Source organism: Calypte anna, chromosome 1 (genome assembly GCF_003957555.1).
Source record: "Calypte anna isolate BGI_N300 chromosome 1, bCalAnn1_v1.p, whole genome shotgun sequence".
NCBI classification, from domain to species: domain Eukaryota; kingdom Metazoa; phylum Chordata; class Aves; order Apodiformes; family Trochilidae; genus Calypte; species Calypte anna.
Window position 1 is genome coordinate 124,385,661 of NC_044244.1, and position 18,383 is coordinate 124,404,043.

The 18,383-nt window shown below is 38.5% G+C and overlaps 1 protein-coding gene across 1 annotated transcript in view; it reads right to left on the reverse strand.

Annotated features, from left to right (window-relative positions):
• Positions 1-1,105: 1,105 nt before the first annotated feature.
• OFD1 (OFD1 centriole and centriolar satellite protein) overlaps positions 1,106-18,383 on the reverse strand; it is a 32,619-nt gene continuing 15,341 nt past the window's right edge. Inside the window, exons 17-23 of the mRNA XM_030449666.1 lie at positions 13,467-13,599; positions 8,715-8,815; positions 5,946-6,065; positions 4,855-5,009; positions 3,157-3,327; positions 2,419-2,489; positions 1,106-1,307 (exon numbers count right to left, since the gene is read on the reverse strand). Coding sequence (XP_030305526.1) covers positions 1,262-1,307; positions 2,419-2,489; positions 3,157-3,327; positions 4,855-5,009; positions 5,946-6,065; positions 8,715-8,815; positions 13,467-13,599 — 797 coding nt within the window. The 3' untranslated portion in view covers positions 1,106-1,261. The remainder of the gene's footprint in view (positions 1,308-2,418; positions 2,490-3,156; positions 3,328-4,854; positions 5,010-5,945; positions 6,066-8,714; positions 8,816-13,466; positions 13,600-18,383) is intronic.

An 18,383-nucleotide genomic window follows, 5' to 3' on the forward strand; every position in this document is an offset into this window, starting at 1 on the left:
TACAGCTACTCCACACTTAGTGCATCTCTAGGCTTTATGTCCCTATCTGAAGGTAAAATAAGTTGTGTTCAGTAGTGTCTGTCCCTTTGCTCATGTTCCTGGGAAGGGATGCTGCCCCCCAGCCCCCCTAGGTGTGCGCTTCAGCATGGTAAGGCAGCGAGTGTTCCTAGCATGAAGTAGTGGTAGTAATCCCAGGCCAGCATAATGCAACAAGCACTTATCCATCCCATTCCTGAAGGAGTCGCTGGGAAATTGTGTTAAATGCCAACTTTGCTGCAACACCAAATTTAAGCAGCGTGTCAAATTTGAGTAGCCACCAAATCACATCTTAATTTCTGGAAAAAAAAACCAAACAAACCAACAATGAAGTTTACTTCTGTCATGTTTTTGGTACATTGTGTTTCAAAACCCAATGAATTCAAGACAGAGCTTTGGTTTTTGCCTCTAACTTCTGTCAAACTTGGCTTCATGTTCTTGGTAGTTAGGTCAAGATGAGCAGCCTCAAATGCAGTGCAAGTTGTAATATATGCTGCCACCCATAATTTCTTCCTTGATACAGAAAAAAAAAAAGCAACTGTATTTTATACTGTAAATAAAGTTTAATGATCTTGCCTATAATCTACCTACAAAAATACAAAGCTTAAATAAAGATGAGTTAAATAGCATTTTTATCTGAATCTCTCCATTCTGGGCTGGTTAATACCAAGAAGGTGATACAGGAGGTAAGGCTGATACTTAAAGCTGTTGCTTCCTCTGCGACAGCCCTCGGTCAGCAGGGGTCAGGCACAGCCCTGCTCTCTCACCCTGCACAAGCCCTGGGCCACCACCAGGGCACCTTTAAAACTCCTGATGAGGGCTGAATGGGTGCTAGCGGTGCTCAGACTCCAAGCTACAGGTCAGAAGAGTTGCAGGGGGAGGGTTTGGGATGTGGGGGGTGGGAAGAGCACAACGTGAGAAGCTGTCCAAGTGCCAAAGCCAATCTGCCTGAGCATCCTGATGCGTTTCTTTGCGCTGCTTTGTCCTTTCTCTCACCCTGCTCAAGGGCCTCCTTCTGGATTAGTGACACATCAGGGCTCACCCTTTGAATTCAAGCGCTGAAGCGATGAGACAACTCAGAATCAGCTTTATTAATTTATAATTATACAGCCTGCAATCGTGATGGCTAACATTTATTACAATTTTTTTTACAAGCAGAAAGCTGCTTTATAAAAATTCTTATTGTAAAAACATAAATTTAAATTTAAAGATCAGTAGCTATCGTTCACCAGAAGTCTTCATCCATGTCTCCATGAGAAATGTTTGCGATGCTGTATTAAGAATAGAAGGGAAAGAAAGTGATATGAACCTAAAGTGGTTTATCTTCAATGTAAATGCTTAAAAAAAAAAGTAAAAAGTTAAAAGATTGCTGCAATTCTCTTGCTGTGCCAGTGAGCTGAAGGAAATAAGCAGTCCTTTAAGGGTGAGGATTGAGACTGGATGTGGCACTCAGTGCCATAGTCTAGCAACTGCAACGGTGGTTCAAGGGTTGGACTCGATGATCTCTGAGGTCCCTTCCAACCCAGCCAATTCTATGATTCTATGATTCTATGATTTGGGCCTTTGTGAGTAGAAGACCATCCATCAGAGCAGTACCACCTCTCCACTGCTTCTGCAGTGCCTACCCAGCCAGAAGAACACTACAAGGGCACAATTCAGAAGCACCACTGTAGGGATTGGTGTGTAAGAGCACAGCTAATACTGAATCACTGCTATGGTTAGTGTGAGCATTTAGGGTTTTTTAACCATTCTGTATTTTTTGCTTATATATATACATATATTTAAGTCTACTTCTTCAAATAACATCTCATTTCTATGAGATTTGATAGACAGGGGCTTGGGTTTGTCTTTCCCTTTCGCCTCTCAAGCAACTAATAATTACATGTCCTTACTGATGTGTAAGGAGATGCCCGAGGTGTGGTATCTCAGTGCAGGCAGCCAAAGTCTCTGAAAAAAGTGTGTGAACTAGTTTGTTAAAAGTCCATGATGCTACCTCTTAGATCAAGGCTAATAATGCTAATTAACAGACTACCTGCAAGGTGCAGCACGGACAAACCTTCCCACAGCATAAAGAAGAATCCCTCATACTGGAACTCACTGGGAAGGAACAGAGGAGCTGCTCAATGATAGATAAAAAATTTTCATTGCCATATTTTCATTGAGACAGATGATTGATTATAGTTCCCGGATCCAAATGCCATACAGTGTGTAACTTACCTGTCTATGAATTGGAAGGATCCTCAATTTTTCCAACACATTTCCTTTGATGACTGTTTTATTTTGCTTTTCAAGGAGGCAGGTCTCTCTTAACCATAATTCATCCCATAACTATTTATTAATATTGGGTAATAGAAGTGATTAACAGTATTATATGAGCCTTACCTGTCATCCTTTTCACTAGACTGAAGTCCTCCTGTAAGTGATACTTCTCCTATTTCTTCTTTCTTTGAATCCTGGCACCCAAGAGGAAAACACACTTTCTGTAATTGGTTCTCAGGTCAAGGTTTAAATAACTCTAATAATTAGTACCTGTATTTTAAGGCACCCAACTGAAAATAAAAAATCTTCTGAAGGAGCCACCTTCTTTCTGGCAATGCTGTTTTGCATCTATAGTAGTCATGGTATAGAAAATCCCCTTTGGATAATGTCTGACCAAAACGTGCTGGATTCTTCCATTCAAGCAGCAGTCACCCACGTCCATGTACATACTTTAAAATCAAATTTTCCATATTTACCATAATAATTCCATCAGTTGTGTTAGTGGAACACAAACTGACCTGTGTAGATTAAAACTGTATTTAAACCCAGTTTAAACTAAAACTTGAGAACATTTACATTTAAATACTGTTCCAGTACCTAAAAAAACCAAATAAACACCCTTCCACTGGATACAGATGCAAAAACCCCTATGGAAGAAAGTTTTCAATTTTTTGTTTTGAATGAACACATTTCTGCAATACAAATCCAAACAGTCATCTCTGCAGGTTGTTATATAAGGCTTCTGAATGAAGTAAAAAAAAATGAAAAAAAAAGGAGGATATTGTTTTCATTCTAAGCATACTTAGCAATACAGAAATTCAACCAGTAATATTTTTGGGACTCAGTTTTGAGAGTAATCACCTTGTTTGTGAGTTCCTGCTCTCTGCTCTGCTGAATTATTCTCATGTATTTTTCTAATGGATTTGGAGTAGAAACCTGTAAATTATCTCCAGCGCCAGAATTCATGTTTTCAGGTTTTGGGCCTTCCTTATCTTCTTTTTCTTCATCTACTTTCATTGAGTCTTGGGTCCACTTTAAGACACAAAATCAAAATAAATTACTCATCAAGTCTAGAAAAATCACTTTATAGTTAAATACCTGCATTACACTGCAGGATTTCACATTAACCTCAGCAAAACACATCAGTCTAAGCAGCACTAAATTTGCTACAACCAGTTCAAGATGAAATGTTAAGTTATTGTTTAAATTCAAGAAGTGGCATTCCAGAAACCCCTGTCTGAATGCCTGAGGTGCTGTGAGGCCTGAGGCCTCCATGTCTCCCATCTAGGTGTGAACTGAAGCAGAGGAGCTGACACAGGTTTGTCAGTTCCTTACAGAGCCCAGTTCGATGGTGTGAAGTGCAGCACCACTAAACTTAATCAAATTAACCAAGGTTTAAGGGTGGGAAGAGGAAGTCTTACACAGAATCACAAAATCAGCCAGGTTGGAAAGCACCTCTGAGATCATCAAGTCCAGCCCTTGATCCACTACCTCTGTGGTTACCAGACCATGGCACTCAGTGCCACATCAGTCTCTTCTTAAAAACCTCCAGGGATGGAGAATCCACCACCTCCCTGGGCAGCCCATTCCAATGTCTGATCACCCTCTCTCTAAAGAATTTTTTCCTATATCCAACCTAAACCTCTCCTGGCAGAGCTTAAGTCCATGCTCTCTTGTTTTACTGGGAGCTGCCTGGGAGAAGAGACCGACCCCTCCCTGGCTACCCCCTCCTTTCAGGGAGTTGTAGAGAGTGATGAGGTCTCCCCTGAGCCGCCTCTTCTCCAGGCTGAACACCCCCAGCTCCCTCAGCCTCTTCTCATAGGATCTGTGCTCAAGTCCCTTCACCAGCCTGGTTGCCCTCCTTTGGACCTGCTCCAGGACCTCGATATCCTTCCTGAACTGAGGGGCCCAGAACTGGACACAGGACTCGAGGTGTGGCCTCACCAGGGCTGAGTACAGGGGCAGAATCCCTTCCCTGGACCTGCTGGCCACACTGTTCCTGATACAGGCCACGATGCCATTGGCCTTCTTGGCCACCTGGGCACACTGCTGGCTCATGTTCAGCTTCCTGTCAATCCCTAGAAGGCACTAGAAGTCCAGAACACTACTTCAATACATGCTATGTGAGCTCAAAGAGACTTCAGCAAACTCCCCACCCAAGGTCTCAAAAATTTTACATCCAAGCAAGTACCCTGGGTACCCCAGTACCAGCTAATGAGCAGATGGGCATTAGCAGGAACTAGGAGTATCCTACCAGCAGTGGTCCAAAACAGAGAGACAGCAAACGTGCAGCTTGTTCCAACAGCCTGGTAACAGCTGCCTTCTAAGTTCTGACCATAGAACTGTAGTTTCCAGTTACATAAAGCATGGAAGAAAAGATACTTTTTCCAGTGAAAAAGTTACTTGGCCTACGGAGAAATTCTAGAAAGACTCTGGCTAATCGCACAAGTACATAAAAGAGAGAACAAAATCTATTTTTAACCAAGTGACACTCAGCAGTCTGAAAAAAAATGGCATTACAAAGCTGCATTACTGGCAGAAATTAAAATTCTAAATCACCACCACTGTGTTAAGCTTTTCCACTTCTTTTTGCTCCCTTTCCAAAGCTCCCTGTTGTTCTCTCTCTCCACTTTCTTCTCTTGCTTCCTTTTCTTCTTCTGAGTTTTTCTCAACTTCTTTATTCCGTTCTTCAAACTGTCTTCGATCCAGCACCGCTGTGAAAAATCATTTCAAACATCTGTGATTTATGCAAATCATAACCATATAACACTAATTGTGAATGAAAAGCAACTGGATACTTTGCTTATACACATACCAAGGTTATTATTAGGTATCTTTTTATGTTTCTTTCTATCTTTATACATTTTTTGTCTGGTATATCACTCACTAAGACTTAAATGGTAGAGCCAAACTACAGGCCAGAGAGTGGACAAATCTCTCTATGCATGTCTCATTCCTGCCATGGACATCCTCATTAAATCTCTCTTATCCCTAAGTAAATGGTCTGATATTCTATTTCTCTCTGCAAAATGGTTGGATTATTTTAAAAAAGCAAATTATGTTCAGAAAAAACTTTGACAATTATTGCAGGACGCAGTGTGGATGTGCTGTGTAAGTAGAACAGCTTTCAGATAGCAATTAGATGGGCAAAATAAATACTGGGAATTGTTAGAAGCTAGAGAGCTCTTCTCTAAATAAAAATACACATAATGCTTCCACTTAGAACAATTAGAAAAGTGTCATATACAGCTATGAAATAATCCTCATCTACCCAAGGAACTAAAGAAGCATTGTGATCATACAGTTTGCAAAAGGTTAAGAAAAACTTTTAAAATCAAGACAAGCAGTACTTAAAGTACTTTTAAAAGCAAAGTAAAGTCTTCCAAGTTTTAATTCTATCAATAGCAGAAATATTATTAAATAATCATCCTAAAGAGAAAAGAAAAAGCCAGAATCATCTCTCCAGAAGTGGGACAGGGAGATGGGACAAGTGATGAAAGTGTTTAAATTAAAAACAAATGTAACCCAAACCAGGGTGAAAACTTTATCCTCATAAAAAAAAAAAAAAAGAAGAAGAAGAAAACATTCCTTCCTCTTTATTACACGATGAGCACTTTTGTGCTTCACTTGTTTCTGAGCTGAGAACTCACTTAAGTCCTGAGACAAAGTGGCTGTTGCTGGCACAGTGGCTGTGACATGATTTCCATTGATGATGTCCCCAGATGGATGCAAGGCATCACTTTCACACTGCTCTGGAATGTCCCCCTGATCTGGAGAAGAAATTTGAACAATGGCTTCATTATTTTGTAATTAGAATAGTAGAGCACAATCGACACAAAGTGTGGGAAAGGCTGAATTAGAACACATAAATATCAGCACTAATTGAGCATTTTCCCTTCAACTTGACCATTTCCCTGAGGATGAAGAATTACTGTAGGCTGTACTTGCTTCTTTAATTACAGAATTGTTAGTTTTGATAAAATAATGAGTGCCCTCATTCTAAATTAGCTATTGGAACACATCTGTTTACAAAGCCCAAAGAGATTCATGAATAAATATACAACAGAAAACCAAAATGTTTTAATTTCTTTACGGAATCAAGACATGGGACTGAGAAAAATTACATGTCCAAAGCCTAGCTCATCTTTTCCATGCACATAAAACAATCTTTAATTATTTGATCCCATACTGTTTCTTTAGTAGTATCCTTGAATTCTTCTGTGCAGAGGATGGATAACTGCTAACTTAGATATTCTAGGTTACATTTTCTTTTTCTAGCACAATATGGTCCTAAATTTACAAAAATGCAATCACTGAGCTAGTTCTGTGATCATTGCTACCATACTCAACTGCTGCCTAGTTACTATTTGCAAAGTATGTAGTATATATTATACCTAACTTCTAAAGGTCTTCTAACAACACAAACAATGAAAAAATCCAAACCCCCAAACCCCAAGCAATATAGTACAAAACATGTTAGCAGCAAGAGACACACCATTTCCTTAAGGCGAGCACATCATCTAAAAGCAGTAACTGCCAAAAGAAACTCCACTATTTACTTGCTAGAGCTCACTCACAACAGGATTAAAAGGCTTTCCATATTTTCTGGTATCTCCTTCACCCCATTTTTTTTTCTACTCTCATCAAATTCTTCCTTCATTATAGTTTACTTTACATTTAGGTTTTAGATTCTTATTCAAACATACCCAAAACCTCCAAGGTTATTCCCTCTCTTTTTTAGGTTTTCTGATTTCCTTCTACACACTAAGCCTCTCTTTTGATGCAGTCTGACCCAACAAAATTCCTGTTGATTTAGAAATCATTGGCATATGCAAGCTCTTGAAATTCTTCTTTTTAGTACCACACATTGCTCAATGACACACTGGTAACTGACTTGAGGACAGCATTTACCCAGGTCTAATTGCCAAGGGAAATGCTGGTCTGTTCTCATGTGTGATAGAAGTGCAATATGTAATGTAGCCCTAGAAGTCTCCAATATGAAATTAAATAAATAATCTAGCTAAATATGAGTAGAAACCATTAGCAGCCATAGGCTGGGTTCATACTCAAATAATGCATTTAAAGTTCATAAAAGAAAACTAAGTAAAGTAAATCAGAAAAAGAAAAAAAGAAAACTAAATGAAGTAGAACAGGAAACAACAAATGCACAAAGTAAGACTTCACAGGGTAATGCATAGGTGAGTCACCAGCTTCTGTTAGTTATCACTAAACACTACCAACACATCTGTTGTTTAAACAAATAATATCTTTTCCAGTTGCTCGGTTTTAAAATACTGAAAGCTGAAAATTCTCACAGATTCAGGAGAGTGAGCAAGGGCATCACTCTGTCTTCCATACAACTTAACCAAAACCAAAAGAAAAAGTGAGTTTTGGACCCAGGAAAACACATCAGCTAGGAGTATTTTTTTTTAAATCAGTGATTTGAACTCTCCCCATACAGTAGTGATAATCTCTTCACCAATTATGAATTTAGTTTTACCACTCAATGACATATTTCCACCAGCCTCAGACTTTACAGACCTTAAAAAATTTTGGAAATTGTAAAGGTTTTCAGATAAAGCTTTTCTCACTCTGACTCTGAATTTAAAGAGAAGAAAACAATTTATAGCATGCAATGCAAAGCACCCCATAATGAAGTTCTTCCTGCAATCCACAGAGTGCAGAAATGTAAGGAAATAAAATGCTGACCTCAGAAGAAGAAAAAAAAAAGGATAAAATACCTGTTTCAGTAACTCAACCATATGTTCCAAAATTACTCAGAGATGCTGATAAGTGCCAGTATAACTGCAAGTGTTCTCCACATATTTACACACAATTCTAAAGTAACTTCTATTTCATAATACTATTTAAGCCTCAATTACTGAAGGAAAATCACCAAGACTATATGTAATGGTTGCAGAAATTTATCTTCAGAATTAAAGAGCTCTTATCTGATACTGGTCCACGATAAACATTCTTTGGAGTTTTAGAGTTTTACCTTACGCAGCAAATATAACAGAGCTTCAAGTTAGTTCATATACTAGTATTCTTTACTGTATTAAAAAGACTAACAAAAAAACCCTACATGATTTTAAAATATTCTGAAGCAACTGTCAGACCTACATGCATTTATCCCATGGTTATGCATGATTTCTGAACAAAAAAAGTACAAGTATGTTCACAAATTTTAGAACCATCTCAATTTCAGTGTCTACTTATTATTAAATACACTTATCCTCTAACAATGCAAACACAAATAAAATTAATCCCTCCTTTTGTGAGACAGTATGTTCTTCCTATTTCCAACATCAGTTGGAATTTTATATCTCCAACAACTATCTTAAACTATCAAGAGAGTTGCCTTGCAACTTGTTAAGCCTTAAGTGCTAAACAAAAGTCTAAAAAGCACCAGAACTTACACTCAGGAGAAGAAATGCGTTCTTCAAGTTCCTCATACTTTAGTTTCTCTGGTCTGGGGATATCACTGAAATCTTGATTATCTCTTTGTTGATTAGGAGGGCTGAAGAATGGAAGAACATAAATAATTTAATAAATATAAATGTTCAACTTTTAAACAAATAGTGATCTGAAGTTTAAATACAAGTATTACTTACACACTTAGCAACAGGAAAAAAAATAGGAAAAAAAGTAAAAAACATGCAACCAAAATGCTGTGACTTACTGAGTGAAAAGTTAAGGTATTTAAATACAGATCTCTAACTTTTACCAAAATTCACCTCCATCTGATAGCCATCTGCTTGCCCAAAGCCTGTATTTGACATAAAGGCATTACATTAAAACAAAATACATTCTCAAAAGGCACATAAAACGGAGTAGGGGGGAAAAAAAGGAAAGGAAGGAGAAATACAATGAAATGTGATGTTTAGTCAACTGAAATCATAACATTTGCCTTTTTGAGCTCAGTGTTACAGTCTCATTCCCACTTTGCTGTCACCTTAACAGATGCATTTGAAATGTATTAGGATTAGATGTCTGGCAAAACATACATGTAAGGGTGAGAATCTGAGTGCTATGAAAAATGGGGTTAGTGCCCTCATTCTAAATCCCCGTTTATCTCAAGAGAAAGATAATGTGAAAGAACAATATCTCCCACATGACCCAGCCACTAAACTCTGACCAGCACCACTGTAGCAAAAGGAGTGTAGGTCACTAATGAAATTCAACAGCAGCACTTCATAAAGGAGCTTACTTCACACCAGCTGGTGCTCTTAGCCCTGGCATAAATATGTTTGTGCTTACAATTTCCAAGGAATTCAGGCCTTCTATGGGGCAAAAGTCCCACAAAAAGTGGGACAAAACATACCCCCTCGATGAGACATGTTAAATAAAAAAAAATGCAAATCTGGGGACAAACCAATAAATCTGGATTGTCAGAAAGATAGTTCAGTCCCATCACTGGGGAAAATACCCTGTAAATTAAATACAACAGAGTAAATGGAACGTCAAGGTTTTAGAGGTCTACTTTGTTTTTTTGTAATTTCTTAACAGAAATGGTTAATAGTTAAATGATTCTTAAGGATGTGAAGTTAAAGAACTTGGCACTTTGATAGAGTGTCCTGCCACACTGCTAGAAAGATACTGCCTCAGATTCAGGACACAGAAGTCTGCCTCATGAAAATCTGTAAACCCTGACAATGTGTATTTCCAAACAGGTTCACTCCACTGGAAAAAGCTGGCAACCAAACCCTGGACAGTACCTAATGCCAATATTCCATAACACAGTACTGTTTTGCCAATCAAACTACAAATTATTAAGCTGCATGAGTTATGCTTAAAATTACTATCAAAGATTAAAGAAAAAAACAACCACCACAATCTAAACTACTTTGATAATGTCTTAAATGTGTGTGTGGGGGTGGTTTGCCTAAAACTGGTAATAACCTTCACAAAAAAGGAATGGTTTAGATAAAAATCTGCCTTATAATTCCGGTTTTCCTGTCTGTTTATTGGCTTCCTTCATACCACTCATATCTTGAAACATAAACAATCATAAAAGCAATTGTTCTTCCCCACTGACAAAGGTCTAATCTGTAATGGCTTGCTGGTGTTACAGCATCATCTTTTCTTTTTAAAGAAGTTCCCATTGCTACTTAAAACCTACAGGTCATAAACTAATCCCACAATAGACATCAATGATGTGGCATTTGCCTAATAATGAGAGCAAATAGCTGGAAAAGCCCACACATGCATTTTTCAAATATTTTATGCAACAGAAAACAGTCGGAGACACAAGAAATTTAAAAATACACAACAAAAGGATAGTTTCCCTGTAAAAAGTCTTGGGAAAGCAGCAAGTTCAAGAGAATTATTGGGACCTCATATCCTTGCTTTGTCACAAGGAACCCAAGAAAGCAATCACAGCCCATAGCTGCCTGCCCAGCTTCTGGCCTGTTCTTTGTAACACAACTTGCTCACCCTGGTCACTCTTCAGGCAGGGCAGACTCTACAACATTCTTCAAAGTGGTACAGCCCCTCACAGTATTAAGAGCAATTTCCCACATCACCTTAACATGCAGGTTAACACTCAACCTTCACTTTGTAGCATCTGTCCCAGGAATACAGGAAATCTGAGATGCAATGTAGAAAATGTGAATGAGCAAGGGAAGGAAGAGACAGCCACTTAAACTAACCTCACAGTTCCTACAAATCCCAACAGCTTCTTTTCAAAGTCAAGAATATAAAGGCTTTCTCTAGATCCTAGCTACAAAAGAGGCCCTCTCTACATTTAATGCATACTGAGGAGTTGATAACAACAACAACAGAAGGAAGACCTACAAATGCCTCTAGAGCTGCCCTGGGACAAGACATCTTTCTTCAGCCATCAAATCTGAAACAATGGCTATTGGGGTAAGGCCAATTTAGGAATCTCTTCGTAGGCAAGAAACAGTGAAAATTAAATACTTGACTTGTACTAAAACCACCTACTCAGGATTCTCAGTTTTGGAGAGAGCACCACAGACAGTTAGGAACAGAAAAATTTGATAGACAGAAATAGGAGAGAGGAAAGAGAACTATATTTTATGTAGCTTAATTAGCTTAATTTTGCCACGTTAGTCATGTACTTAAAAGACATCTTAAAAAAAAACAAAAAAGGAGAAAAGTTCTGCCATCCATCACCTTCCCACATGCAAGAGAGACTGGAGATTCTTATTCTGAAAACAGTTATACAGACACATGAACAAGCTCTTTAGGAAAAAGAGTTAGCAATACAGCTTCCTAAAGAATTAAGCAAGAATGTACAACTGCCTTGATTTTAAATCTCAAACAGCTGAAACTACCAAACTTCAATCAGCAAAAGCTCATTAGTGAGGTCACAGATGTGAAAAATAGACACATTTGAAAGAGACATAGCTTTTGCTCAAGGAATTAGTGGCCTTTTTCAATTAAGGGGATTTGCATTCATCAAATATAGCCTAAATGTATTTTGAACATTAAGGATATGCAAAAGGCCTCTTCTGGTATGGAAAAGACAAGACATTATTACTGCTTTGGACAGAAATTTGTGATGAGCTTGTAGTTTTACCTTTTTCTTGAAAAATTATTTCAAGTCATGGAAACATGAAGTTTAGCCCTCTAAAGACCCAACAACATCTTCTGAAATTAAGTTTGTTCTCAAATTAGTTTACAATGTCAGCAAGAGTTCTTGTTAGCCTTCATGTTTTGTGGTACCTTCATGTTCCCATTTGTAACACAGTACAGACATTATGCTTACTAAAAAGTAGACAGTCTAAATTTTTAAGTTATCAATATGGCCCAAAGTTATGAGATATCTGAAGAAGTCAGATATATCTTTGTCATATGCTTGGACACATGCACTGTCAACATGTTTTAAAAAAATCACATTTTTTTCATAGATACACACACAGGTATGCAAGTGAGTTATTTAACTTAGATTTAAAATCCATTTTAGGAATGGATTTTAAATTTTTAGGAAGCTTTTAGGAAACATATTTTCTGAGACTGGCGATTAACAGAATATTTATTTATTTATTAACAACAAACCTTTCATTCAGCTGTCTCAAAGTGCTCTAATATGTAAGGAAATACAATCAATGAGAAAGTCTACTCTGACACAATAGATTTCAGGTGCTGCAGAATTTGCAGCTCCCTTGAAATATGAGTATCCCAAACACACCTTGCTTTAAAGTAACATCATCTAGTGCTTTCAAAAGCATTCATCAGAACACTGACAAATGAAAAGTAGAAAAGCAGAGAAGGGGAAAAGCAGAAGTTCATTGTCATATTGAGAGCTATATCTCAGGAGATACCTACTACAGCCTGAAAACCAACACAGTAAATCAGCCTGGCCTAATGAAACCTGACTTAAACCTGACTAAACTTCATATGACTTGTATTGTCATGTGTGCCTTAATGCTGACACAATGCACACCAAATGAACCACCTTCTCTCTTCAAAGCCAGACATGGTAACAAAGCAACACCTACTTTGGTTGAAGTAGCACAAATGTCAAGTCCTGAGAAGAGTCCCTATGTGTTTTAAAGACAGAGGAACAAATACCTCTAAACAGCATGATTCAAGCAAAGTTTCAGTGATGGTATGTATCCATTTGCTATATCTGCATGAAACTAACATGCACTTAGGATGCCTTATACTTTGCCTCTCCAGGCTTTTTAGTGTGTTTATTAGCACTTTTCCATGGCAGTGGATTTTTTAGACTTTGGAGTTAGTGCTATGATTACTGTTTCTTCTCAGCAGAGGGAATCTTTGGAATAAGCTTTCATTGTTGCACAACTACACCAGTGAAATGAGTTTACAAAACACTTAATAAATAAGAGCTTTTTGGGTTTTGGTTTGTTTCATCTTTTTGAAAAACACTGCGTTCTTCTGAACTTTCCAATGCACCTGAGGTTTAAGTATTTCACTGCACCTAACTTTGCACTGTAAGGAAGCACACATTTATCAAAAGTCAAAAAGTCAAATTCATATTTGCAAAAGATATTTGGATTTGAGGGTGTGGATGTTTGGTGTTTTTAGAACTTTAGTAGCATTCCCCTTGAGGCATGCTACTGAAGAATTACAAAATCAACAGCTTTCTGAACTGTAAAAGCAGCTCTCAACATGAACAATTAAATAAACGTTTCTTTAAAAAACAACTTCGTAAGCAAATATTGCTTTGTAAACCATATTACCTGATTTTCTGGCCACAACTGGATGGTGAGGAAGGAACAGAGTCAGAAGATGAAAGTCGATGTGGCTTTGAAATAGGAGAAAGCACCTGATCAACACTCTGCTGTGAAGAGGCAAGATATGGGCCATTGATGTCTGTGGATAAAACCCCACAATTTGCATTAGTCAGTTATTTGTCCTACCACTTCTTAGACAAGGCTGATTTTATAACACATGCATAACTGGACTGTGCAGGCATCACTATACAACAACCAGCATCAAAATTCTTTCTTCCCTTGTTTCTTTTTTACCCCTCCTGTATGGCAATTCTTCTCTTCAAGACTCTTCTCCATCATAAACTTACTCCTCACAAAGCCTGTGATTATCATTCCACAGAAACTGCAGCCCCCACTGCCAAACACCAAATAATGTCTCCCATGCTGGGCATTAGAGAAAGTAGTTACAGACTCAGCTTTCAAGCTAGGGATGTGCTTAGTAGCCAGAAAAAGATAATGCTTGAGGTCACCCAAAGGCCATTCTTCACTAGGAAAGTTAACCTGGAGGTTTTGTTTTCTACAGTTTTGTTAAAATGGGTGCTGAAAGAAAGAACAAAATCTTTGAAGATTTTATCCTCTTATTAATAGCTGTAAAATTATCAGGAAAGAAAAAACACAGTCGTCTCTGTATGACTAAAGAAATTTTGAGTTTCCTAGGAAACCAAGATGAAGAACAAAACTCCTGCATTAAAAAGCCCTTTAATGAAACTTGCAAAGTCCAGCACTTTGCTTAAATTTTGCTTTGCAATTTTGAGTTTACTTTTCCATATAGTTGCACAGGTCTTTCGTTACTACTCTATGAATTATTATTTTTAAAATAAGACACCGTATTCAGTCAATAAGCCGGTACTGTTGTTTCTCTTTGATCAAATAACTTTTACTGTAGCCAGTGCTAATTTGGCTAAAGAAATAGAGGAAAAGCCATTATTAGTACTTCCATACCTGAAGTTCTCTCAGGTGGCTGTATAACAACGTACCCTGTTCATGAAGCACATCACACAGCAAAAATCAGCACGATTCAGACCAACAGGTTTTTATCTCCAGACTGTCCCTATATCCCCATGCAACACAGACAACCACTGTCAAGGAAGCTGTACACGAACACTACAGGACCCAGCAGTTATTTTGTACTCCTGTATCAGCAGTACCTATTCCTGGAGGGAACTCTTAGCCCACCCAAATCCAATCTTTTGTAAAACTTTTAATTCTGCTCTTGTGAGACCCCACCCAGAGCACTGTGTCCTGTTCTGGAGTCCCCAGCATAAGGACACAGAGGTCCTGGAACATGTCCAGAGGAGAGACACTATAGTGATCAGGGTTGGAGCACCTCCTCTATGAAGACAGGATGAAAAAGTTGGGGTTGTTCAACCAGGAAAAGAGAAGGCTCCCAGGTGACCTTATTATAGTGACTTACTAATAAATGAAGGGGGCCTACAAGAAAGCCAGGGTAGGGTTTTTTGCACAGGTGTGTAGCGAGAGGACAAGGAAAAATGGTTTACAACTTCAAGAGGAGAGACTTAGATTAGACATGAAGAAAATATTCTTTCCTGTGAAGGTGGTGAGATGCTGGAACAGGTTGCCCAAGGAAGTTGTGGCTGCCCCCTCAATGGCAGTGTTCAAGGCCAGGTTGGATGGGGCCATGAGCAACCTGGTCTGGTGGGAGGTGTCCCTGCCCAAGCATGGGGGTTGGAACTACATGAGCTTAACCCAAACCATGCTATGATTCTATGAAAATGACATGTTAAATATTCTCATGGAGAACAAATGGATCAGACACCAAGTAGTACTTACCACATGGACTTCCTTGGCATAACACATACTACAGTAAAAGACACAGATATCACACCAGATATCTCAAGAGGTAGTTTACTACAGCCTACTACTATTTAAAAATTATCTAGATCTAATCTAGATCTAAATCTAATCTCATCTAAAAATTATCTAAAAATTATCATTTACTAACGTTCTACTAAAAGATGAATAGTTGAGGTCTTTAGCTCACAATATGAAAAGTATGAAGACTCACCAACCTCTCTCTCTCATTGGAATGTATGAAGATTGGTAAAGCAATGATCAAGATGAAAAGTATTGATCAAGTAATAGGGAGCATGGGTGAGATGGCAATCCACATTTTTTTTTCTCATTAACTATTTCCTGATCTACGTTTCTGCCCAGAGACTGGGGACAGCATGAAATCAGAAAAGGGCCCTTTCCTACTTTTAGTTACTCTCAAAGAAACAGGCTTACTCCTTCCCAGCAGAAAGATAAAGCCTAAAGGATGTCCAACACTCATGGACTTGGAAAGGGGAAGTAAAATACATGAGATAATTTCAAGAAACAGGGAAAATCAGTAACCCTTTGTCCTGGTTGGGCCAGGACAGAGCTAACTTTCTGTCTTGTAATTTTGCTTTCATCTAAGTCTCTTCTAAGTAGCTGCACTTGCTGAAATTAACAGCAAGTTTCTCAGTCAGTGTCTGCTTCTAGGACTGATAATGCTCAATGTTTATAGTTACAGCCAGAGACTGGCGTGCTAAACCAGAAAAGAGAAAAGGAGCTCCAGAAAGAGAAAAGGAGCAAAGGGAGGAGCAGACAAGATAAATTACCAAAATTGACTAAACAGAGTATTCCATCCCGTACACATCATACTCAGTATAAATTTGAGGGATCACAAGGGTCAAACCATTTCTTCCTTCCTTTAGCTTTTTGCCTTCGCCCTTTTTTTGCCTGTCCCTGTTTGCTTCAGCATCTGCCTGTGGTTCTGATCCATGCCAGCCCATGTCTGTGTGTTCCTGCCTCCAGCTCCCGACTGCTGCTGACTCGAGGAGTCCAGCCTAGACTTTCCCAGGGCTGCCCTGCAACCCTATGAGTGATGTGAGCATTACTGAGGAACATGGTATTGTTTTTCTATATATTTGTATATATTTAATAATTTTTCCTATTTATCATTACTGTTTCACTAAAGCTGTGTAGTTTATCTTCCAACCCATAAGTCTCTTTCCCTTATTCTCTCTTCTTTCTTTATCAGGGAGGGAAGGGGGATTAATAGAGAGCATCTGTCATTCAGTTAATTGCCAGCCCAGCCATGACACCCTTCTACTGGCAGACGATGTTGCGAAACAGCTGCCAGGTCTGTCAATTGCAAGTATTTGACATGAGGACACATTTCTTCCTTCCACCCTTTGAAGACTGGTGCTGACAACTGAGCTACAGTTTGTCCTTACATGGGTTGACTGTGGTACACCTCACTTAAAGGAAAATCCAATCCCAGGCTCATGTGCATGGTATCTTTTACCTCTTAAAATTTATTCTGACCTGTTCAGAGTGGCATCTTCACCGGCACTGAAAGCTCCATCAAATCTTCCTGAATGACTTATATTTTTCTAGCAAAAATACATCCGGTGCTTCAGCCATCTCTAGCACGAGGGATGACATATATACCAGTATAGAAATATTACTTCCCAGGAGACTCTTGAAACAGAGCTGACATATCAGTGGGGGAAGCAGCTAAATCACTCCATACCACATTACCACTGAAGCTACAGCTCTTACTGGGACAATGGCAAGTACTGCATCAGTTCACGCTCAGAACATAGCATCTGGCTGCAATCTGCTGTTCTACACTACATACCATTCAATTTCTGTAACACATAAGTCAGGCAATGCCCTCCTTTGTTATTCAATTCTCATCCCTCTCCAGAACAAGTCACTCTTGTGCATTAAGCACAGAACTGATCCAATGGGAAAATTAGATCAGCCATCATGTCACAAGCCTCTGACAGGCACAAAGATGAGAAGGATTGTTAGGTTATGCACACAACTTAAATTTTGACATTTCCTAAGCTGACAAAAAAACCCCAACCCAACTACTTCTATGAAAGATTCTGTAAATGTGCAGTTTTAAATGAGTAGTCTGGAAGCAGTTTATACCCCAGTGAAGAGAAAAGTTAAGCCTTGGAAGACTGCTTTGGAAGTTAAAGTTTTTCAATATGTTTTCAGTAACAGAGCATGACATACTACATGCAGAAAAAGAGAGAGACACACATTAGATCAGGCTGTTTGTAGAATGTTTCTAACAGTGTCTATTACCAAACAGCACTAAACTAATATTCAAGAAGGAGAATTCTTATATCTTACTTCTGGCAACATTCGCCCCCACCTTTCCCCAGTCAATACTTGGGCCCTCCTGGCAGGGAAGTCTTATTCCTTCATCTGTGCCTGTTGCCACAGAAGCAATAAATTCCACAATTTACTCATGGTATGCCATAGTATATCCCTCACTCTCCTTTCTATTTTACAGAATTATGGGGGCTGTGAAGCAGTGACTAATCAATCCCTTTCCACTTTCTCCACATCATTCATTGTTTTCCAGATTTCCCACAGCCCACCTCAGCAATCTATTATCTAGACTAAGTTGCCCTTCTTATTTTAACCTTGCTTCACACAGAAGCTGATCATTATCTTTTTTGGTTTTGTTACTATTTATTTTTGCATCCTATTAAATCTACTTTCAGCTAGGGTGACAAGAACTGCAAGACTTAGGATGCAGATATACTACAGAATTAAACCAACATATTTTTTTAAAATTATTTCTTTTCCCTTTTGCTGGCTTTTCTGAGTAATGCCCCGTTATAAAAAACAACCTCTACTACGTAATTATTAGATACTGTGAAATTAATAGCAAATTACAATTTTCCTATCATTTTCCAAACACTAATTTCCTCCCTCTCACAACTGCTCAGGAATATTTGAGAAAGATGTCACAGCAAAAAGAACAAACAAAAGCAAATCTGGACCTTTCAGATTAGGAAACCTAATTTAACAGAAGCAAGACAAAGCAGTCTTCTGATGCATGCTATAGCTACAGTAGCTAAAACACAGAATCAC